Source organism: Schistocerca gregaria, chromosome 9, assembly GCF_023897955.1.
Source record: "Schistocerca gregaria isolate iqSchGreg1 chromosome 9, iqSchGreg1.2, whole genome shotgun sequence".
In the NCBI taxonomy this organism is placed as follows: domain Eukaryota; kingdom Metazoa; phylum Arthropoda; class Insecta; order Orthoptera; family Acrididae; genus Schistocerca; species Schistocerca gregaria.
Genome location: NC_064928.1, coordinates 254351106 through 254376905, shown reverse-complemented (window position 1 = coordinate 254376905; position 25800 = coordinate 254351106). Strand labels below are relative to the sequence as shown.

The 25800-nt window shown below is 40.6% G+C and overlaps 1 protein-coding gene across 2 annotated transcripts in view; it reads left to right on the top strand.

Moving 5' to 3' along the window:
• Nucleotides 1–25800, top strand: part of LOC126291581 (uncharacterized) — a 172685-nt gene that overhangs the window by 138247 nt on the left and 8638 nt on the right. For both annotated transcript variants that reach the window (XM_049985114.1, XM_049985113.1), the window contains 3 exons: nucleotides 11225–11357; nucleotides 19095–19430; nucleotides 22551–22913. In XM_049985114.1, coding sequence (XP_049841071.1) covers nucleotides 11225–11357; nucleotides 19095–19430; nucleotides 22551–22913 — 832 coding nt within the window. The remainder of the gene's footprint in view (nucleotides 1–11224; nucleotides 11358–19094; nucleotides 19431–22550; nucleotides 22914–25800) is intronic.

The window sequence follows — 25800 nt, the reverse complement described above, 5'->3', positions numbered from 1 at the left end:
TAGCAGTCTATCGTTCTCATATTGTTACTATTCCATCTCGCATTTTCCATTGGTTGACTATAAAAGCAAACAGCTGTAGCAGGAAGAGAAGTACACAAAACAATGAAATGAGCATACGGAGTACTGAGGGAATTGCGATAAACTCGCCTACAGTCCCATAGCTGAAAAAGCACACTAACAGTACCTCAGTGATCTCTGGAGTAATATGAATGAAAATGGAATAGGAGAGGGAAATGTAGTTGGTATAAAGAAACTGAAACATAAATTTTCAAATGTTTTAAACTATTGTCAAAAATGTGGACATATGCCAGAGGACCTCCCCACATGAACCATGGACCTTGCCGTTGGTGGGGAGCCTTGCGTGCCTCCGCGATGCAGATAGTTGTACCGTAGGTGCAACCACAATGGAGGGGTATCTGTTGAGAGGTCAGACAAATGTGTGGTTCCTGAAGAGGGGCAGCAGCCTTTTCAGGAGCAACAGTCTGGATGATTGACTGATCTGGCCTTGCAACATTAACCAAAACGGCCTTGCTGTGCTGGTACTGCGAACGGCTGAAAGCAAGGGGAAACTACAGCCGTAATTTTTCCCGAGGGCATGCAGCTTTACTGTATGATTAAATAATGATGGTGTCCTCTTGGGTAAAATATTCCGGAGGTAAAATAGTCCCCCCATTCGGATCTCCGGGCGGGGACTGCTCAAGAGGACATCGTTATGAGGAGAAAGAAAACTGGTGTTCTACGGATCGGAGTGTGGAATGTCAGATCACTTAATCGGGCAGGAAGGTTAGAAAATTTAAAAAGGGAAATGAATAGGTTAAAGTTAGATACAGTGGGAATTACTGAAGTTTGGTGGCAGGAGGAACAAGACTTTTGGTCAGGTGAATACAGGGTTATAAATACAAAATCAAATACGGGTAATGCAGAAGTAGGTATAATAATGAATAAAAAAATCGGAGTGCGGGTAAGCTACTACAAACAGCATAGTGAACGCATTATTGTGGCCGAGATAGACACAAAGCCCACGCCTACTACAGTAGTACAAGTTTATATGCCAACTAGCTCTGCAGATGACAAAGAAATTGAAGAAATGTATGATGAAATAAAAGAAATTATTCAGATAGTGAAGGGTGGCGAAAATTTAATAGTCATGGGTGGCTTGAATTCAGTAGTAGGAAAAGGGAGAGAAGGAAACTTAGTACGTGAGTATGGATTGGGGCTACTCATAGCTAACACTTGGTTTAAGAATCTTAAAAATAGGCTGTATACATGGAAGAAGCCTGGAGATACTGACAGGTTTCAGATAGATTATGTACTGGTAAGACAGAGATTTAGGAACCAGGTTTTAAATTGTAAGACATTTCCAGGGGCAGATGTGGACTCTGACCACAATCTATTGGTTATGACCTGTAGATTAAAACTGAAGAAACTGCAAAAAGGTGGGAATTTAAGGAGATGGGACCTGGATAAACTGAAAGAACCAGAGGTTGTACAGAGTTTCAGGGAGAGCATAAGGGAACAATTGACAGGAATGGGGGAAAGAAATACAGTAGAAGAAGAATGGGTAGCTTTGAGGGCTGAAGTAGTGAAGGCAGCAGAGGACCAAGTAGGTAAAAAGATGAAGGCTAGTAGAAATCCTTGAGTAACAGAAGAATTATTGAATTTAATAGATGAAAGGAGAAAATATAAAAATGCAGTAAATGAAGCAGACAAAAAGGAATACAAACATCTCAAAAATGAGATCGGCAGGGAGCGCAAAATGGCTAAGTAGGGATGGCTAGAGAACCACTTGCATGATGACCATCAAGAGCTCAGATGAAAACCCGGTTCTGAGCAAAGAAGGGAAAGCAGAAAGGTGGAAGGAGAATATAGAGAGTCTATACAAGGGCAGTGTACTGGAGGACAATATTACGGAAATGGAAGAGGATGTGGATGAAGATGAAATGGGAGATACGATACTGCATCAAGAGTTTGACAGAGCACTGAAAGACCTTTATTGAAACAAGGCTCCGGGAGTAGACAACATTTCATTATAACTACGGACGGCCTTGGGAGAACCAGTCCTGACAAAACTCTACCATCTGGTGAGCAAGATGTATGAAACAGCCGAAATACCCTCAGACTTCAAGAAGAATATAATAATTCCAATCCCAAAGAACGCAGGTGTTGACAGATGTGAAAATTACCGAACTATCAGTTTAATAAGTCACAGCTGCAAAATACTAACGCGAATTCTTTACAGACGAATGGAAAAACTAGTAGAAGCCGACCTCGAGGAAGATCAGTTTGGATTCCGTAGAAATGTTGGAACACGTGAGGCAATACTGTCCCTACGACTTATCTTAGAAGCTAGATTAAGGAAGGGCAAACCTACGTTTCTAGCATTTGTAGACTTAGAGAAAGCTTTTGGACAATGTTGATTGGAATACTCTCTTTCAAATTCTGAAGGTAGCAGGGGTAAAATACAGGGAGCGAAAGGTTATTTACAATTTGTACAGAAACCAGATGGCAGTTATAAGAGTCAAGGGATATGAAAGGGAAGCAGTGGTTGGGAAGGGAGTGAGACAGGGTTGCACTCTCTCCCCGATGTTATTCAATCTGTATATTGAGCAAGCAGTGAAGGAAACAAAAGAAAAATTCGGAGTAGGTATTAAAATCCATGGAGAAGAAATAAAAATGTTGAGGTTCGCCGATGACACCGTGATTCTGTCGGAGACGGCAAAGAACTTGGAGGAGCAGTTGAACGGGAACGGAATGGACAGTGTCTTGAAAGGAGGATATAAGATGAACATTAACAAAAGCGAAACGAGGATAATGGAATGTAGTCGAATTAAGTCGGGTGATGCTGAGGGAATTAGATTAGGAAATGAGACAATTAAAGTAGTAAAGGAGTTTTGCTATTTGGGGAGCAAAATAATTGATGATGGTCGAAGTAAAGAGGATATAAAATATAGAGTGGCAATGGCAAGGAAAGTGTTTCTGAAGAAGAGAAATATGTTAACATTGAGTATAGATTTAAGTGTCAGGGAGTCGTTTCTGAAAGTATTTGTTTGGAGTGTAGCCATGTATGGAAGTGAAAAATGGACGATAAATAGTTTGGGCAAGAATGGAATAGAAGCTCTCGAAATGTGGTGCTACAAAAGAATGCTGAAGATTAGATGGGTAGATCACATAACTAATGAGGAGCTATTGAATGGAATTGGGGAAAAGAGGAATTTGTGGCACAACTTGACAAGAAGAAGGGACCGGTTGGTGGGACATGATCTGAGGCATCAAGGGATCACCAATTTAGTATTGGAGGGCAGCGTGGAGGATAAAAATCGTAGAGGGAGACCAAGAGATGAATACACTAAGCAGATTCAGAAGGATGTAGGTTGCAGTAGGTACTGGGAGATGAAGAAGCTTGCACAGGATAGAGCAGCATGGAGAGCTGCATCAAACCAGTCTCAGGACTGAAGACCACAACAACAATAACAACAACAACAACATGCCAGAGGAATAGAAATACTAGTGTTGTATCCTGTATTTAGGAACCAGAAAACGAGCGTCATTTAAGGCTAAATTTGTGCCTATTTTTTTGGCAAAACCTAATGTTTATCCCATGCCTTATTCTATAATAGCATGAGCAAATCATTTTGCACATGACCAGGGAGACAGTCCCTTTAATCATAAAATATTCCAGATTGTATATGCCCCAGGACAAATGGGAAATACTGGAAGAACCCAGTAATTTTTTCATCTAGGGAAAACCTAGGAATTTTTTAGAGGTCAGTGAATTTTTCATTGTTTTACTTTCCACTTAAATTTTTGTTATTTCTATTTGTAAAAACTGATACTCTTACAAAGAATCTTACTTTAGCCCACTACTGCAGTATAATACTGCAGCAAGAAAACATGAACGAGAGAATAAGAGTAAAATAAATTTTTATTTCCAAAGAAAATGTGCCATTTACAACGAAACAAACTTTGCACACAAGCATCTGCTGACAGTGAAAAGGCTTTGGGATGAAGACTGTGCAATACTTTGTAACAACAAATTGCTTTCGATGAGTTTTGTGTTTTTAGGTTAATAATTGGCTCCTTTTACTGACCTCCCGACTCAGCAGCATTAGTGGCAGAACAACTGAGAGAAAATTTGGAATACATTTCACATAAATTTTCTCAGCATGTTATAGTCTTACGTGGATATTTCAATTTACCAGATATAGACTGTGACACTCAGATGTTTAGGATGGGTGGTATGGACAGAGCATCGAGTGACATTATTCTCAGTGCACTATCCGAAAATTACCTCGAGCAATTAAACAGAGAACCGACTCGTGGAGGTAACATCTTGGACCTACTGATAACAAACAGACCCGAACTTTTCGACTCTGTATGTGCAGAACAGGGAATCAGTGATCATAAGGCCGTTGCAGCATCCCTGAATATGCAAGTTAATAGGAATATAAAAAAAGGGAGGAAGGTTTATCTGTTTAGCAAGAGTAATAGAAGGCAGATTTCAGACTACTGAACTGGCCAAAACGAAAATTTCTGTTCCGACATTGACAATGTTGAGTAGTGCCGAGTAAAATTGTGAGGGACGGGAAAAACCAACCGTGGTACAACAACAAAGTTAGGAAACTACTGCGAAAGCAAAGAGAGCTTCACTCCAAGTTTAAACGCAGCCAAAACCTCTCAGACAAACAGAAGCTAAACGATGTCAATGTTAGCTTAAGGATGGCTATGCGTGAAGCGTTCAGTGAATTCGAAAGTAAAATTCTATGTACTGACTTGACAGAAAATCCTAGGAAGTTCTGGTCTTACGTTAAATCAGTAAGTGGCTCGAAACAGCATATCCAGACGCTCCGGAATGATGATGGCTTTGAAACAGAGGATGACACGCGTAAAGCTGAAATACTAAATTCCTTTTTCCAAAGCTGTTTCACAGAGGAAGACCGCTCTGCAGTTCCTTCTCTAAATCCTCTCACAAACGAAAAAATAGCTGACATCGAAGTAAGTGTCCAAGGAATAGAAAAGCAACTGGAATCACTCAACAGAGGAAAGTCCACTGGACCTGACGGGATACCAATTCGATTCTACACAGAGTACGCTAACTTTCCGACAGTAATTTTGTTGTGCCTTTCTGTAATTCCGCATCTCCACTATGTGGTGAGTAGCAACTATCCTTTTCATTATATTGTGACATCCAATCCTTGCTTTTCCATTGTTTCAGTGTTAACACAGTTTGCCGGCCAGAGTGTCGCAGGTTCCAATCTTGCCTCGGGCATGGACGTGTGTGATGTCCTTAGGTTAGTTAGGTTTAAGTAGTTCTAAGTTCTAGGGGACTGATGACCTCAGAAGTTAATTCCCATTGTGCTCAGAGCCATTTTATTAACACAGTTTAGTGAAGCACTGTTTATGGGCCGTAGTTACGAAATGCTGATGTAGCAAACACAGTATTATAGTATCCATAAATATATCACCGTGCTTGGCACAGAAGCCGCATACGTATCACATAGATAGCATAATTCCCTGTCTTGAATGCAAGGGGAAGCCAACACACTATGACTGATGTCAACAAGCCACATGCTCTGGCACCTGAAGTCTGCTAAGTTCAGCAGGCCCACAATACTGCTGTGTGTGTGGGCAGCCTCACATCAGCAAGGCTGCTCTAGTCTTGCAGCGAAGCTTTTATAGGCAGCCGACCAGCACTGTCCCCACTCATGACTTGGCTCACAGTTGCCCCCTCGGCACTCTATGCCAGCAGATAACACCTTTGTAGACCAGGTAGTCTACGCCATGCTACCTAGTATTTATACATGGAAATGGTGCCAACCTAGGAACCGTAGTGCAAATGGTGTCAAACTTGGCACAGTTGAAATTGATTATTTAAAAAAGAAAGGGAAAATAACTGGGAGATCTTGCTTTTGCAACAACTTCAACAGCTTTTTTCCTCTCCAGAATGGTCTTAGAACTGTTCTGATTTAAAGTGTTTCACAGATACATTTTTCTTTCCCACCCAATCTCATAGTTACAATACTAGCAGAGTATTGATTTTCATCTTTTGTGGCCACTTGTAGCTTTCCAACCCATACTTAACAACTCCACGGGCAGTACTGATCAGGTACTTAGTACAATAAAAAATTACTCTATTCATACATTACAGGAAGACTCCGCAAGGTCAAAATATGCTGACAAGTTTTGTTTTATGGTCACCATAGTGCAGTAAATAATGCAGGCAAAAAGGAATGCGAACGTCTCAAAAATTAGATCAACAGAAAATGCAAAATGGCTAAGCAGGGATGGCTAGATGACAAATGTAAGGATGTAGAACCCTATATCACTAGGAGTAAGAAGGATACTACCTACAGGAAAAGAGAACCATTTATATGCATATCAAGAGCTCAGATGGAAGACCAGTCCTAAGCAAGAAAAGGGAAAAAAGAAAGATCGAAGGAGTATATCGAGCCTATACAAGGGAGATGTAGATCAGGGCAATATTATGGAAATGGAAGAGGACGTAGATGAAGATGTGAAGGGAGACACGATAGAGTGCAAAGAATTTGACACAGTGCTGAAAGACTTAAGTCGAAACAAGGCCCCGGGAGTAGACAACATTCCATTAGAACTACTGCTAGCCGTAGGAGAGCCAGCACTGATAAAACTATACCATCTGGTGAGCAAGATGTATGAGACAGGTGAAGTACCCTCAGATTTCAAGAAGAATATAATAATTCCAATCCCAAAGAAAGCAGGTGGTGACAGGTGTTTAATAAGTGACGGCTGCAAAATGCTAACACAAATTCTTTGTAGATGATTGGAAAAACTGGTGGAATGGGACCTCAGGGAAGATCAGTTTGGATTCCTTAAAAATGTAGGAACACATTAGACAATACTTCTTACATCAATATCTTACAAGATAGACTAAGGAAAGGCAAAACGGTGTTTATAGCATTTGCATAGAAAGTTTTTGACAATGTTGACTAGGATACTCTCTGTCTGACCATTGTAGGCTTTGCAACACTGGCAAGGTATTCTGTAGACTCCAATCCCATATTATCCTTTGCTGAACTGAGATCACAAGTTTTTGTAGGAGGGTGGAAGATTACTTTGACATAATGTTTCCTTAATATTTGGCCCAATTTCGACGAAATACTGTCAACTTACCTGAGGAACACTCCAGATGTGAATCTCTCCTTTTCCTACTGATCTTGTGGATGGTTAACGTAAAGGAATTTCCCAATAGTCCATCCACTGTATGACTGACAAAGACAGCCACCCTTCTCCACTTCCATTTTAAATTTGATATTCTCATGGATAGAACTCATGTTCTTCAAAAATCATGAAAGTTCTTCTTCACTGTTGTGCCAGACTGCACTACAAAAGTATGATCCACATATTTTCAGAATACTGTAAGTTCTGCTGAATCCGGTGCTCTCCCCTCAAAGTGTTCCATAAAGTTTGCGATATTCCATCGAAAGTAGGCTGAATATTAAGTAAACATCATGTCAGATTAATCTTCTGCCTGAATACAAAGACTTGTACTCTTCTGTGTTCAGCAAACATTGATCTGGGATTGCAGAAAGAAGGCTGGAGCCTACAGAATATTGTGCCAGTGTGGCAAAGCTTACATTGGTCAAACAGTGCGTGGAAGATGAATCGGACATGACCGCCACACTCATTGTTCACAGCCCATTTAAGTCGGCATGCTGGACGTTGTATCTCCATGGGACATTCCATGGATTATTCTGCCATGGAAACCTTGGCCTTGACAAGATCCTTCTGGAATTGAATTATGTAGGAATTAGTGGAAGTATGTTTATTTTAGCGCAAGCTCTTATTAACCGCGATGGCATCTTTCAGCTTGATAAGGCATGGGACCCAGTGATTTCTTTGATTTCTTCAGAAAGAAAACACCTCACAGCCAGTGACACCTCCAGCGACATTTAATTTTATTAATTTTGCCACTGAAATTCAACTCAGTGAGTGCATACTCTGACCGGGAGTGCATGTGTAATATCGCATTGTGCATGTGCCTGTGCTTCATAGATAGAGCAATATTCGAAGAGGATGCAAAACTCGACAGAGGTTGCTCATGTAGTAGCTGCCTTTGCGCATGCACCTTCACGCCAATTTTTGGTATACATTTAGCGATGCGAACTAGCAATCTACAGCACAAACACCTGAAGAAGGCTGAATTTGTTCTCAGCCAAAATAACATGGCATGAGGTCGACGTTATCTAGCTGCAATCCCGAAACTTCGTAGAGTACTCTTTATGGTGGCAAAATTTTAATCCAATATTGATTCTAGAGATGCGGTCCTATTTGCCAGACTGCAACTTCCACCGTCTATTTATGCTCCCTGGTAAGTGCACAACTGTTTTTGAATCATGGTTCTGTTTTCAAATTACGTCTTGCTTTTAAAAAGTTTTGCATAATGTGGATGGAATAATTTTTTATGCAGGGAAGCAGAAGTAGAAATATTAGGCTGAGTGTGAAATTGTCTAACTCTTAATATTTAACTGAAGAGAATCAGCCATTGGGCTGACTAAGTCGAAAAAGTTGATTTGCAGATGCAGTGTTTGACTGATCTAGCAAAAGTGTTTCAGCCCTTAATATGTAAACATAACAATGAAGAATTTTTTCCAATATTCCGTTTTTAACTTCTGGGAGTTGAGTAGCATGTAAACATAATCTGATTAACTTTTGAACTTTAGCTAGCAGGCAAATATACTCCTTTCTTTGTCCCGAGATGTTTGCTGCCACAGCTGACTCTTACATTGTATTGCATGGCATGTGGGGATACCACCCACAAATTGATGTTGCTCAGACCATCAACCACACCAGAACATTGTTGCACTCATTCATATTAAGTCAAACCTCAATGTAACGAATTTCATGGGGCCATGAAAATTAAATTGTTGTACCAGGGCTCTTGTTATAAATGAGGTTTTGTTATCATGACTCTGAGCAAGGAGTCATGTTTTCGTGGATGATAAGTACATTACTGTAGTACTTCTCTGATGAAAAATAACATTAAAAGACAAATAATGAAACACATTTTGTTCACTTCTTTTATTAATACTGTACCTGTAGAATATCTTACTTTCGTGTTCAGAAAAATTGACATATTTTCCTTTGTTTCTTTTTTCTTCAAGATTCTCTTGTGAATATTGTCTTTATATCCTCTATCACAATCAGTTGCTGCACTGAAACACTGGGGATTGAAGATGCTACTTACTGCATGGTTTCCAACTACCTATTAGCTGTCGGACGGTGTGGCCGAGTGGTTCTAGGCACTTCCGTCTGGAACCGTGCGACCGCTATGGTCGCAGGTTGTGTGGATGTGTGTGATGTCCTTAGGTTAGTTAGGTTTAAGTAGTTCTAAGTTCTAGGGGACTGATGATCTCAGGTGTTAAGTCCCATAGTGCTCAGAGCCATTTGAACCTATTGGCTCCATCAGTGGAGAGGGATTCGCAGTTACCACATTATTGTTATTGTCAGAATCTTCAACAGGCGAATTACCCTTTAACTCTCTGACGATAGCTTTGTCGGTATATGCTTCAAACACCAACGCCTCATCATCCACTGACAAGTATTCAAATACTGAAGCATCTATGGTTTTACCAATAACTGCTGAATAAATCTCCAGATCACTTTGAATATCATCTTGCGTTATTTCATCCACTACTACATTCTCACCAACATCTTCACTTGCTGGAATTCTTGCATTTTGCCAGCAGTTCACAATCACATTCTGCTGCACACTGTTCCAGGAACCAGCAATCGTGTCACATGCCTGCTTCACATTGAAACTGTAGAGATTGCTCACCTTTGTTTCAGTGTTTGCGATCACATCTTGCACTAAACATGAACGGTATTTTGTCTTAAAGTTCTTAATTATCCCCATATCTTGTGGCTGAAGAATCAAAGTACAGATCAGTGTGAAGTGGCATAGTTCAACATTCTTAAACGCTGACAAGTTGTTATGCGCACTACAATTATCCACCAGCAGTGCAATTTTCTTTTTCTTCACTGATATCTCGGATGAGTGTGGGATGGGGAATGGTGAGCAGGCAGCAAATTTCATCATGCTGCCAACTGACGAAATCTTAATCGTGTACTTTGGCTTTTTATGAATGTATACCATACTTAAACTACATTTGGTCCGAATCCATTTGAATCGACTTCAAAATTGGACAAATGTGCAACAGTAGTAGATATTTCTGCGGAGACGGTAAAAGTGATGAATTAACCGTGAGGTGTGGCGGAAATGAAAGCGGTTGTGTCAGCTGCTGGTTCTGTGCAGCCAATGAGAGAGGAGTGGACAGACAGTATGTTTGGAAGCAAGAAACCTTGTAAAATTTGTATGTGGCAAAAAACAGCTTGTTCTCAGGACCCACCATAACTGTAACCTCAAAAATGGCAATATATTTGGACTGGAGAGAACAGTCAAATATTTGTGACAACATTTTTGTAATTGGGATGATGGTGATTATTAAAAACTGTGATACCCCAGGTTATAGGCTTAGAGGTAGTGAAGGTACAAACTAATGTAAATAATTTCTTTTTGTCTATTTTATTTCTCCTTGTATTATCAAATTGTAGGCAGTCAGTAAGCACCCTAAGTATATAATACATATAATGTTAACGTTTCAGGCAGGTACTTCATGCCAGTAAAAAGTTTGTAATTTTGGTTAGTCAGAATGTGTTAAAAATAAATTGCTCTCAAGGAAGCTCTGAAAAAACTGGGGGAAGGGGGGGGGGGGTCGTTCTATATTCAGAGTTGTATTATCCTCGGGTAATTACGATACTCACCAGGGCAATACTGACCAGTGGGTGAATGATACCTACGTATAAACCGATTAATCTCCTGAATTCAGAGACAGGTGTTATTTTGCCAGGAGAAAATAGAGAATATGGAAAATAAAATTGTGGGATGAGGTAGGCTGGTCAGGAGGTAGCAAATCAGTAACGTTCTGAACACCTCACTCATCCTGTATCATGTCTCTACTTTCCTTGTCACTCTTTGAGATCAAAGGAACGAAACACGAACACTACACATAGAGCGCTGACTATTGTATTGCAACCTACCTATTTCTGAATTTCCTCTTTTATATATTTCTACCATTATTAAGAATCTAGAAAGTGAAACTAAGAATGGGTAATTGTTGCAGTTATTAAATTGTGACACATAAATATTTAACGGACTTTTTTTTCTAATATTGTACTTTCTTTTTTGCAGAGATCAGTCTATTAACCTCAGCAGTATAGGCCAGTTAAAAAATCTGCAAGAACTGCGTATAAGGAATTTATCAGGCATGTACCTGAATGGCAATTTGGATGGCTTGAAGGAGCTTACGAATCTGAAGCATCTGGTGAGTGATACCGTAGTTACTCATTTAGCTATGTTTGTTTGCACCAGTAGTGCAATTTAAATCTATTCTGTAAACTCAAAACAGAAATATGATGAAACATTGACTACGAAATAGTACTAAGTGTTGTAAAAAGTGGATGATCCATAGACAGTGACGAAGAGTAGTCTTCTGTCATTGTTGGCTGGATTATTAAGTTAAAGTGGTCACAAATAATGACAGGACCTACAAGTTTTTGGTGTAAAATTTCTTCCCTTATTTAGTAATAAGGAAAAAAGTGAGGGACACATCAGAACAAATGAGAGAATAGAAGATGCTGATTTGTGAATTAAGATAAGCAAACACACTGGGACAATTGGTTATGTTAATGGTACCGTGGCTTCTTATTTTAAATTCCATTTTTTTGCAGTGATCACTGTCAGCCTGCTCCAGGAACCATCCTTTCAAGTATTAATGGTCACATATTAAATGAAACATAAAGTATAGATAATATAATACACTGGGTTAAATGTGCTGTGTTGTTGTTGTTGTTGTCGTCGTCGTCGTCGTCGTCGTCTTCAGTCCTGAGACTGGTTTGATGCAGCTCTCCATGCTGCTCTATCCTGTGCAAGCTTCTTCATCTCCCAGTACCTACTGCAGCCTACATCCTTCTGAATCTGCTTAGTGTAGTCATCTCTTTGTCTCCCTCTACGATTTTTACCCTCCACGCTGCCCTCTAATGCTAAATTTGTGATCCCTTGATGCCTCAGAACATGTCTTACCAACCGATCCCTTCTTCTAGCCAAGTTGTGCCACAAATTTCTCTTCTCCCCAATCCTATTCACTACCTCCTCATTAGTTATGTGATCTACCCATCTAATCTTCAGCATTCTTCTGTAGCATCACATTTCAAAAGCTTCTATTCTCTTCTTGTCCAAACTATTTATCGTCCATGTTTCACTTCCATACATGGTTACACTCTGTACAAATACTTCAGAAACGACTCCCTGACACTTAAATCTATACTCGATGTTAACAAATTTCTCTTCTTCAGAAACACTTTCCTTGCCATTGTCAGTCTATATTTTATATCCTCTTTACTTCGACCATCATCAGTTATTTTGCTCCCCAAATAGCAAAACTGCTTCACTACTTAATGTGTCTGATTTCCTAATCTAATTTCCTGGCAGCACCCGACTTAATTCGACTACATTCCATTATCCTCGTTTTGCTTTTGTTGATGTTCATCTTATATCCTCCTTTCAAGACACTGTCCATTCCGTTCAACTGCTCTTCCAAGTACTTTGCTATCTCTGACAGAATTACAATGTCATCGGTGAACCTCAAAGTTTTTATTTCTTCTCCATGGACTTTAATACCTACTCCGAATTTTTCTTTTGTTTCCTTTACTGCTTGCTCAATGTACAGATTGAATAACATTGGGGAGAGGCTACAACCCTGTCTCACTCCCTTCCCAACCACTGCTTCCCTTTCATATCCCTTGACTCTTATAACTGCCATCTGGTTTCTGTACAAATTGTAAATAGCCTTTCCCTCCCTGTATTTTACCCCTGCCAGCTTCAGAATTTAAAAGAGAGTATTCCAATCAACATTGTCCAAAAGCTTTCTCTAAGTCTACAAATGCTAGAAACGTAGGTTTGCCCTTCCTTAATCTAGCTTCTAAGATAAGTCGTAGGGACAGTATTGCCTCACGTGTCCCAACATTTCGACGCAATCCAAACTGATCTTCCTCGAGGTCGGCTTCTACTAGTTTTTCCATTCGTCTGTAAAGAATTTGCGTTAGTATTTTGCAGCTGTGACTTATTAAACTGATAGTTCGGTAATTTTCACATCTGTCAACACCTGCTTTCTTTGGGATTGGAATTATTATATTCTTCTTGAAGTTTGAGGGTATTTCACCTGTCTCGTACATCTTGCTCACCAGATGGAAGAGTTTTGTCAGGACTGGCTCTCTCAAGGCTGTCAGTAGTTCCAATGGAATGTTGTCTACTCCGGGGGCCTTGTTTCAACTCGGGTCTTTCAGTGTTCTGCCAAACTCGGCACGCAGTATCGTATCTCTCATTTGATCTTCATCTACATCCCCTTCCATTTCCGTAATATGGTCCTCGAGTACATTGCCCTTGTATAGACCCTCTATATACTCCTTCCACCTTTCTGCTTTGAACTGGGTTTCCATCTGAGCTCTTGATGTTCTTACAAGTGGTTCTCTGATCTCCAAAGGTCTCTTTAATTTTCCTGTAGGCAGTATCTATCTTACCCCTAGTGAGATAAGCCTCTACATCCTTACATTTGTTCTCTAGCTATTCCTGCTTAGCCATTTTGCACTTCCTGTCGATCTCATTTTTGAGACGTCTGTATTTCTTTTTGCCTGCTTCGTTTACTGCATTTTTATATTTTCTCCTTTCATCAATTAAATTCAATATTTCTTCTGTTACCCAAGGATTTCTACTAGCCTTCATCTTTTTACCTACTAGATCCTCTACTGCCCTCACTACTTCATCCCTCAAAGCTACCCATTCTTCTTCTACCGTATTTCTTTCCCCCATTCCTGTCAATTGCTCCCTTATGCTCTCCCTGAAACTCTGTACAACCTCTGGTTCTTTTAGTTTATCCAGGTCCCATCTCCTTAAATTCCCACCTTTTGGCACTTCTTTAGTTTTAATCTACAGGTCATAACCAATAGATTGTGGTCATAGTCCACATCTGCCCCTGGAAATGTCTTACAATTTAAAAGCTGGTTCCTAAATCTCTGTCTTACCAGTATATAATCTATCTGATACCTTTTAGTATCTCCAGGGTTCTTTCATGTATACAACCTTCTTTCATGATTCTTAAACCAAGTGTTAGCTATGATTAAGTTGTGCTCTGTGCAAAATTCTACCAGGCGGCTTCCTCTTTCATTTCTTTGCCGCAGTCCATATTCACCTACTACGTTTCCTTCTCTCCCTTTTCCTACTACCGAATTCCAGTCACCCATGACTATTAAATTTTCGCCACCCTTCACTATCTGAATAATTTCTTTTATTTAATAACACATTTCTTCAATTTCTTTGTCATCGGCACAGCTAGTTGGCATATAAACTTGTACTACTGTAGTAGGTGTGGGCTTCGTATCTATCTTGCCCACGATAATGCGTTCACTATGCTGTTTGTAGTAGCTTACCCGCATTCCTATTTTCCTATTGATTATTAAACCTACTCCTGCATTACCCCTATTTGATTTTGTGTTTACAACCCTGTAGTCACCTGACCAAAAGTCTTGTTCCTCCTGCCACTGCACTTCACTAATACCCACTATATCTAACTTTAATCTATCCATTTCCCTTTTTAAATTTTCTAACCTACCTGCCCGATTAAGGGATCTGACATTCCACGCTCCGATCCGTAGAACGCCAGTTTTCCTTCTCCTGATAACGACATCCTCTTGAGTAGTCCCTGTCCGGAGATCCGAATGGGGGACTATTTTACCTCCGGAATATTTTACCCAAGAGGATGCCATCATCATTTAATCATACAGTAAAGCTGCATGTCCTCGGGAAAAATTACGGCAGTGGAATATTTTACCCAAGAGGGTAAGTGGGGCAGTGGTTGGGAAGGGAGTGAGACAGGGTTGCACTCTCTCCCCGATGTTATTCAATCTGTATATTGAGCAAGCAGTGAAGGAAACAAAAGAAAAATTCGGAGTAGGTATTAAACTCCATGGAGAAGAAATAAAAATGTTGAGGTTCGCCGATGACACCGTGATTCTGTCGGAGACGGCAAAGAACTTGGAGGAGTAGTTGAACGGGAACGGAATGGACAGTGTCTTGAAAGGAGGATATAAGATGAACATCAACAAAAGCAAAACGAGGATAATGGAATGTAGTCGAATAAGGTCGGGTGATGCTGAGGGAATTAAATTAGGAACTGACGCAATTAAAGTAGTAAAGGAGTTTTGCTATTTGCGGAGCAAAATAACTGATGATGGTCGAAGTAGAGAGGATATAAAATGTAGACTGGCAATGGCAAGGAAAGCGTGTCTGAAGAAGAGAAATTTGTTAACATCGAGTATAGATTTAAGTGTCAGGAAGTCATTTCTGAAAGTATTTGTATTGAGTGTAGCCATGTATGGAAGTGAAACATGGACGATAACTAGTTTGGACAAGAAGAGAATAGAAGCTTTCGAAATGTGGTGCTACAAAAGAATGCTGAAGATTAGATGGGTAGATCACATAACTAATGAGGAAGTATTGAATAGGACTGGAGAGAAGAGAAATTTGTGGCACAACTTGACTAGACGAAGGGATCGGTTGGTAGGACATGTTCTGAGGCATCAAGGGATCACCAATTTAGTATTGGAGGGCAGCGTGGAGGGTAAAAATCGTAGAGGGAGACAAAGAGATGACTACACTAAGCAGATTCAGAAGGATGTAGGTTGCAGTAGGTACTGAGAGATGAAGAAGTTTGCACAAGATAGAGTAGCATGGAGAGCTGCATCAAAGTAGGTTCAGGACTGAAGACCACAACAATAACAACCACCACCCTGTATTTACCTGACCAAAAGTCTTATTCCTCCTGCCACCGAACTTCACTAATTCCCGCTATATCTAACTTTAACCTATCCATTTTTTAATAATTTTTTAGTCTACCTGCCCGATCAAGGGAACTGACATTCCACACTCTGATTCATAGAATGCCAGTTTTCTTTCTCCTGATAACGATGTTCTCTTGAGAAGTCCCCGCCCGGAGATCCGGATGCGGGACTTCTTACCTCCAGAATATTTTACCCAAGAGGTCGCCATCATCATTTAACCACACAGTAAAGATGCACGCCCTCGGGAAAAATTACGGCTGTAGTTTCTCCTTGCTTTCTGCCGTACCAGTACAGCAAGGCTGTTTTGTTGCTGTGATACCCAAGGTATTATTTACATCCAGGAGTTTCTTGATTCAGCACAGCCTTTATAAAATTTCTGAAGATAATAAATACTGCTTATGTGCCCTATCCAAAAACTTCTGTATTGAATTAAACAGCAGTAAAAAATGCGTGTGTATTTTGATTTTGTCAAGCCTTGTCTTCCCTTCCCCCATTTCTTGAGTGTAATTGTTTATCTCTAAAAGTGCTGTAAGGAAGATTCATGCCAAGTATAATTTATAAACTTTCTGTTGAATGCTTGGCTCCCTAGATCCAAACTGAAAGAAAGCTTAAATCTTCACATCACCAATATTTTTATCCCAGAAGTGCCACATTTGGTGGGCAAACGTAACAGCATTAGCATTGCCAGGGCCATTGTTTAACACCTCAGTTTATTTAACTGCAGTGTGTCCAGCCAGTTTAGATTAGAATGTGTCATGTAAGTTCCTTCTCAAATAAGAATCATTATTTAAATTAGCAGTAAACATCGTTCACAGATTTGGCCTCAGCTGCCCACAACGCAACATGAGAAGCTCTCGATTATCGTGGGACGTATGATCAGTGTATCACCAGGCCCTCCAACAGGGTGTATACGACCCGGGACAACGGGGAGATCCGGGAATTTTTTCATCCGGGAGAAACCCGGGAATATATTAGAATTCCGGGAATTTTTCATTGTTTTCAGTTAAATTTTTGTTATTTTGACTGGTAAGAACCGATACTCTGACAAAGAATATTACTGTATGCCGCTACTGCAGAATAATACTTCAGCAATAAAACATGAATGAGTGAAAAAACGAAAATAAAACTTAAACTGCAAAGTAAATGTGCCATATACATCAACAAAACAAAGTGCTCATACAAGGGCCTGCCAAGAGCAAAATTTGTCAAAGGCTTTAGGAAGAATATGCAATGATTCGTAACAACAAATTGCCTCCGATGAGCATGACTTCACAACTTTTTACATTAGATTCGTTTTAGCAGTTACGAGCGGAATCATGCGCATGCGCAATTGAGTAGTACCTTCTCCCGCTTCTGGCTACAGAAATGTGGCTGTTGGCTGTGTAAGCAGCCGCAGGTTCGAATGTCTTGTTTCTTCTATGACCTAATGTAAGATCTTGTAATGTTGTACAATTACGAACATAAGGCTTGCTACGACATCTTAGCTGCGCAAGCGCGGTGACGCCTGTCACCTGGCGCTCTCTGCCAAATGCAGAAACTAACCTATTTCTAACAGGTCGCAGGAAAATATTGCAAATGGTAATTTGAAAAGCGTTACTTTCAAAGTAAATATCGTTTCACGGAAGTTGAACTATGTGCTAGAATGTACGATGAATTTCGTAAATCAAACAGCATTTGACTCTCATTTAAAAATAAACTCTTCGATGATGGGCCATTTAGACGAATTTCGAGCCCAGAAGAACAGACATTTATATCGTTACTAAAAATTTTAATGCCACATTTGTGTGATATATCTTAAATTGTAATACACGCATAAAAGACCAACGTTATACGTGAAAGCTTAGCTTCTCCTCCAGCATATTAATCTTATAGGCCAATATTATAAGCGAAAACTTTACTTTTCGTGTAGCAACACTATGTATATTAATTTAAATCGTTAACTTTTTCTGTTTGTGTGTTCGCGCTGCTTAACAGTGATGTTGCTATTGGCTGACTTCTTCACATGTCATAAGCTCTGAATACCTGCTATCATCGGCTGGTGAAAATCACGTGACATGAGCTATGACTGGCTAACAAAACCACATCGCCATCTTGATTTCAATGCTTCGGAAAGTAACATGCACTGTTTTGTGGAATTCGAATTTATACTTTCGTAATACGAAAATATGCAGCGTACATGTTACTGCACATCAAAGATCTTTCCAAAACGTTTTTTCCCCCCTGTACTTTGTTTTCCAAATCGCCGGGAAATTCTACACCTGTGTATGAAACCACAACCATTCAAAGGATGGATGAGTTACACAGTTCCGAGAGAAAATGTACTGTCAGTTAACAGGGAAAAACTATGTTTTCACCCAGGAGAAAATGTATTTTTAACCGAGAAATCCGGGAATTTTTTTTCTTTGTCCGCGTATACACCCTGTCCAACTATTATTGCCTGTAGATGAATCCTGATGATGCCGCTGATTCGTTATTTGAGCAGTACCTCACTCGGTCTCTCAAAGGCTGAGTGGACCCTGTACCAGACAGCCCTAACTCAGAAAAAATCAGCGAAGGTACTGATAATAGAACCTAGATCTTCCCGCACTGAAGGTACTGAGTCTGGTCCTAAAAATCAATTGATGAACTACATGTGCATTGATTAGGTATTGCATTTGCCCCACATTTTTTGTTTTAAATCTTACAGGTATTTTATAGCTATTAAAAATGCTCAATCACAAATTTTCTCCTTATTATTTACTCTCAACTGAAAACTTCGAGTTGCCCTAAACATGTATCTTAAATTTATTCACAGTGGTATATATGTGTCAAGTAGCTGTAGCTGTTTTGCGTCGCAGCTGCATAAGCTAATGCCCTGTAAAATATTTATTGACAGCTATAAAAAAAAAAAAAAAAAAAGTCTTGAGTTACTCTGTTGTCAAGATTCCATGTTCAGCACATGGTTTTCTGTGTAACTATCTTAGTGAGCTATTTGTAAATTAGAGGTGGACAAACAATCTAGGGAAAAAAGGCTGGATCACACTACAGATCTGAAGGCTAAAGGAGAAAGCTGGGAAACAGTAACAGGACAGATCAAGATGGAGGCAAATTGTTCATAAACATCATGAGATAATGTTAGAGAGCCTTGCACATACACTCTTATATGATTTTCCATTTGCCCATTGCAGTCTCTGACGATGGTAAAAAACCTGGGCCATGCTGGCTGCGGAGTGCTGGGCTCCCTCCAGACTTTGGAGACGCTGGAGCTGGGAGAATGCTGTGACCTGCCAGAATCGTTCGGAAACCAGACGCTATCGCAGCTGCACTCACTGCAGCGGCTTAGGCTGGAGAAGGGGCAGGGCGACGGCTGCCCCACATTCGCTCTGTTGGCCAGCGTTCGGACGCTCCCTTCGCTTGTTACACTGGAGCTCGTCAACTTCGATGTCAAACCAGGCTTCGATACTGCTCTTGCGCGGTGTCAAAATGTCCGCCGCCTCTTGATTATTCCTACATACATATCTCAGGTAAGGTTTCATGTCACATTCTTGTATGATTGCGTGGTAATTTTCTGATTTGACTATTGTGGGAATTAAATAAACGCAGAACCATAACTCAACATCCTTTTTAACTGGTCTTTATCATTGTTCTTGGGCCAGAAATATTTTAAACTGAAGGATACTCGGACTTTGTGAGGAAAAGTAGAGAAGCAATTGAATATCTAGCTTTTAGGACTTACAGGTAGATTCACCATCAGTAAAAGAGCATAGTTGTGAAATATAAATAAAATTGAAGCTGCTCAGCTACTGATATGTCAGAGTGAGAGGAAAGAATGAAGTTATAGGAAGAGAAATGAGGCCTGAAATTAATAAGGAAGAGTGGAAAAGGAGATGGGGATAAACTAAAAGATAGACTGAGAGAAACATGAAGATAAAAGAGTACGAGAGTAAATTATTGACTCAAGAAGTAAAGAAACAACATCCAAACTGAAGAAAATGACAGAAAGAGAAAAAGTGTAGTGCAAAACTGCCAACTTGTACAGTTTATCTGAAAAATTTATGGGAATTGCAGCATTTTACAGTTTTAAGGATGGACGATGTCATTTTACAACTTCACAGGCAAAAATTTGAAACATTAACATTAGATAACCAACCCGCTTCCATACAGTCAATTGTTTGCATGGGTTGAAGGCAAGTCTATGATAGTCACTTACTCATTCTTTGATCTGATTGGTATTTTCAACCGTGACGTTTGTTCCATCATTGGAATTGAATTTAAAACTGGGATAACAGTTCTTTCATGTGTCTTAGGTGTCAACAGGCTCTGATCTGCAAATTCTTTGTTCCACTCTTTTTGGTTGTTGTAATTTAACCCATATTTTTTTTGCCATGGGTGGACTAATTACATTTGTTCCGTGTGTGTGTGTGTGTGTGTGTGTGTGTGTGTGTGTGTGTGTGTGTGTGTGTGTGCGTGCGTGCGTGCGTGCGTGTGCGTGTTTTACCATGTGCATATTCTTTGTTCACAGGGTTGGCGTCATGTTAATTTAATGGTTTAAGACTCTGTGTGCTTTAATGTTTCGACGAAGTGTTTCTCACTAACGAAAAGAAAAGGGATTTATCTGTTTGCTGGAGATCATTCATTCACTATGTTTGAAGTCTGACTGCCAATAACAAACTCATCATGTGACATCAGTGATCCAGGTTCCTTTTGATGATCAGTATCTATCGAGACATTTGTTCTGACATTTTCATACGCTATATTCCTATTGTAGGTTTCATGAATAAATCCAACAAGAAACGGCACTTACAGACATTTAAAGAATTATTCTGTTGATTTTCCGAGCATACCAATATCCAAGAAAGGGAGAAAAATTTTCCTTTGTGCGGTATTTGGGTGTGATATTAATATTGCACTTAGTGGAAGAAATGATTAGTTAAATCATGCGAAGTGCGGTGAACGTGTAAGTTAGGTTAAATTGAAGGAAGATAACAAGGAAATAGAAACTACTTTTGTAGGGCCTGTGGCTACATCATCAGCAAGTTTCCACACAATGATGTGTCAAAGCTTGCTCAAGTTGCGAGGCTAGGCAAAATTGAAGATGCACAGTTTTCTGAAATTTGGTTTTTCGTGGAAGTTTGGATATGATGAGTTTGTTATTGGCAGTCAGACTTCAAACATAGTGAATGAATGATCTCCAGCAAACAGATAAATCCCTTTTCTTTTCGTTAGTGAGAAACTACTTTTGTAGTGCCTGTGGCTACATCATCAGCAAGTTTCCACACAATGATGTGTCAAAGCTTGCTCAAGTTGCGAGGCTAGGCAAAATTGAAGATGCACAGTTTTCTGAAATTTGGTTTTTCGTGGAAAACTTTCGTATTATGTTATGCAAGGAAGAGAATAAAACTACAGAATGAGGTGGTGATTGAGCTTCCTCTTCAGGTAGATGACACTATGGCTGCAAATCAAGTTCCTGCAAGTAATTCCAGTCTGGCACAAATGTCAAGAATTCATGGAGTCGATGGACTTTTTAAGTATAACAGAATTTCCAGAATAATGTTCTCAATTCTCACCAAGCCCTATAACAGTGAAGAGTGTGAACGTGTTTTCAGCTTTGTAAAGAAAAATAGGCCATAGTTCAGATCATCCATGTCTGGTGAAAGGAAGTCCTGTCAAGTATGCTCAAAACCAGTATCACCACACCTGCTGCTTTTCAACATGTATTTCTTCTTTGTTATGTTCCTCTACAAATGATTGGCCTACAATGTAAGTAGATGGGATTTCATTGAAGTATTCTGTTTAAAGCATGAATTATCGTATTTTGCAGCCCAGTAATATTATTGTTTTCATCAAGCGGGGGTGTGTTTGTCGTGTGTGGGTTTTACTGAAAGCCCTTTTCAAAAGTTGACAGTTACGGTAGACACGCAAAGTGAGGTTGAAGAGAAAGCCCCATCTCTGTAGTATTAAGTGGGAGGATCAAAATGGCTGTTCATACTGCACTGTAGAGCATGTTCAGAAACTGGCCAAGACAGAAAATTGCTGTGTCCAGTTACGTGCATTGAGGAAGGAAGAAGAAAGAAGATTGGAGGCACTAGGGATGTAGATATGGAGAAGAATGGAAAAAGTGAAATCGGAAGACCGAGTAAGGAATGAAGAAGTATTAAGTCGTATTGGAGAAGAAAGAAACATGCTGAAAGTCACCACAGGAAGGAATAGAAGGAATGGTGGAGGAATAAGGGGGAAGAGGAAAAGGAAGATATCAAATGCTGGACAATATCAAAGGAGACAAATACTCAGAAATGAAAAGACTGGCTATAGACAGACAAAAGTGGAAGAGGCGCAACCGATGACAAGACCATACTACTACTATTTGTGCGCATGAGATGAAAAGTCAGTGTTGACGAGTTTCTGTGTGTGTTTTATGAGCTGTGTATTTGTCCACAAGCTTTGTTATTTGATGTGTGGGCTGTTTGTAATGTTGAGCTGTCATAAGTGTTGTGTCCGTAGAGGAACCATTGTACTCTGTGTAGTAATCTGTGTAGGTTCAGTTGTGTGTTATCCGACTTCACTCATGGATTATAGTTTTTTGATTCCCAACTAATGTGTGTGTGTAGAAATACTGCTCTCATTGTGTTTTGTACTTTTTACAGTCTGCCACGACAAACCATATGGTACTGGGTGGGGTCACAAAATTGGGCGATTCTTTGACGCACTTTGTTTGGGGTGTGACCCACGAACTGCTGCGGGTCACTGAGCTGTTTGTGGATCAGTGCGAAGACCAGAAAGGTCCTCCTGGCAGCCATACTGGGAAGGACAAGGAGAAAAAGAAATCATATACACCACCATTACCTGGTGCCGGTGCGGGGGACAGCATCCCTGTCCTGAGACCAGTGCCGGGTAGCATACCACCAGATGATGGTGGAAACAAAAGTACAGACTCTCGAACTCAAGGAGATAGCTCTTCACCAACTTCTAACTCTTCTTCAGCTGTACCGACACCGGGAGCACCACAGGTAGCTTTTTGTACTGTATTGTTGAGTTATGAATGTAGTGTAATATATATTTTCATTTAATTGGATAGATAAACAACGTACTCGCCAAACAGCGACAGAACACTTGCATAAAAGACTGTTGTGATTGGCAAGCTTTCCTAGCCAGTGGCTCCTTCTTCAGGCAGAAGGGTTGAAGGGAAAGGAAGACGGGTGGAGGAATGACTGGAGAGGTCTAGGAAAAAGGGGTTGATTTTAGGCAAGTCGCCTAGGGGAGACTGGCCGTATGGGATAAGAAGGAAAGACTGAGTGTTGGAGACTGCATCAGACGAGATTTGAAAACCTGAGAGTGTAAAGGTGGAAGACAGGTTAATATGCAAGACAGAGATTACTACTAAAACATTGTCTACCAGTTAATAAGTGTGAAAAGCTAAGTGCATTGTACGTAACGGAGGTGAGAGGGAGTGGTGAAAAATAATGGGAAAGACAATGAAAGATGTAGAAAACTAAAACAGAGTGAATCAGTGAAGAAAAGCTGAGACAGAAGATATTAACATAAATTAAGGCCAGGTGGGTGTCAAGAACCAAGGACATGTTGTAGTGCTAGTTCCCACTGGCAGAAGAATCCAGATGGCACGTGTGGAGAAACAGGTGCTGAGGTCAGGAATGTCATGTTGTAGAGCATGCTCTGTAACAGGATATTGTGAGTTCGTATATACCCTCTGCCTATGCCCATTCATCCTAATTGATAATTTGGTGGTAGTCAAGTCGATGAAGGAGGAAAAGTGTTTACATAATAGCCGGTATATGACGTGTCGTTTCGCGAGTGGCTCTCCCTTTGATAGTATATGTTTTACCACAGAGCTATTATAGGTAGTGGTAGGAGTGTGCGTAAGGCAAGTCTTGCAGTGGGATAGTCGCAGGGGTAGGAGCCATAGAGTAGGGAGATGGGTGCAGAAGGAGCATATGATCTGACAAGAATATTGTGGAGATCGGGAGAGTGATGGAAAGCTATTCTGGGTGTGGTGGGCAAAATTTCAGGCAGACTGGATCTCATTTCAGGGCACGATTTTAGGAAGTCGTGGCTCTGCCGAAGTAGCTGATTAACACATTCCAGACCAGGATAATAGTGAATCACCAATGGTGTGCTCCGAAGCTGTTTTGTGGTGCGATCAGCAATACCAGAATTGGATGTGATGACCCGGGAAACCTGCTTTTTAACTAGGCTGGTGGGGTAATTACGTGCATTGAAGGCTGAGGTGAGAATGATGGTATATTGGTGTAGAGACTCTGCGTCCAAATAAATACGTTTTCCTTGGATGCCAAGGCTGTATGGGAGGGAATGTGTGACATGGAAAGGATGGCACTGTCAAAATGTATGTACTGTTGTTATTGGTAGGTTTAATGTGGATAGAAGTGTGTAGCTGGCATTTGGTGAGGACGAGGTCAACATCAAGGAAAGTGGCGTGGGATTCAGAATACGACCACGTGGAATTTAATTGGGAGAAGCTATTCAGAGATTCCAGGCATTTTAGCAGGTCGGCCACACCATGAGTCCATAGGGTAAAGATGTCATCATTGTACCTAAAGCAGACCACGGGCTGGAGGCTTCTGGACCCTGGAAAGCCCCTTCCAAGTGACCCATGGAAAGGTAGGCATAGGAAGGAGCCATCCTGGTTCCCATGGCCATACCCCTGATCTGTTTGTATGTCTGCCCCTCAAAGGTGAAGTAGTTGTTGGTAAATGTAAAGTTGATTAATTTTGAATAGGAACAATGTCATAGGTTTGGAATCAGGTGGGCACTGACTGAGGAAATGTTCAGCAGAGACAGACCATGTACGTGGGGGATGTTGATATAGACGGAGGTGGCATCAATGGTGACATGCAAGATGTGTGGTGGGAGTGGGACAGACATTGATTTCAGACAATCTAAGAAATGGTTGGTATCTTTGATATAGGAGAGGAGTGTCTGTACTATGAGTTACAGGTGTTGATCAACTAAGGCAGATATACATCTGGTGGGTGCTTTGAAGCCAGCAACTATAGAATGGCCAGGATGATTGCGTTTGTGGGTCTTAGGAAGAAGGTAAAAGGTGGGGTGCATGGTGTGGGTGGGGTGAGGAGTTCTACGGATTGAGGTGTTAGTAGGGACTGCAGATCAGTTTGAATCACAGGGATGGGATCTTGATGGCAGATGCTGTATGTAGAGGTGTCAGACAGCTGGTGTAGACCTTCACTAACAAACTCCCTTCGGACAAGTACTACAGTGGTAGATCCTTTGTCTGCTGGGAGGATAATGATGGAGTCATCAGCTTTTAGGGAGTGTAAAGCCTGGAGCTCTGCAGAGGATAGGTTAGGGTCATGTTGTAGGGACCTGAGGAAGGGTTGTGAAGCAATGCTGGATGTGAGGAATTCTTTGAAGACTTGTAAGGGATGATTTTGAGGTAGTGGTGGTGTATCATGTTGGGGTTGTGCTCTGAACTGTTCAACACAGGGTTCAATGTCAGGTTTGCTGTAGGAAAGGTTTTGAAGTTTGGTTGCAAAGTGATATTTCCAATAGATATTACGTGTGAAGGAAAGGAGGTAATTCACCAAAGCAGTGTGATCAAATGCAAGTTTAGGGCTGGAAGTGATGCCCTTAGATAATACAGATAATTCAGGAGGGAAGAGTGCTTTAGATGAGAGGTTAAGGACGCTGTACTGTTGTGACTGGTTCTTAGAACTATGAGTTATTCTTGGTGTGGGAAGCAGTGGTAAAGGCTGTGGGATGTTAAGGAGGTTGGCCAAGCTCAGTTTGTAGGAGTGGAGTGGTGGTTGATGGTGTGGCTGTTTAGGGAGCTCCAGAGGGATAGGAAAGAAAATACCACTTTTAAGGTAATTTAGAAGAATGTGGGATAGCTTTTTGAAGTGA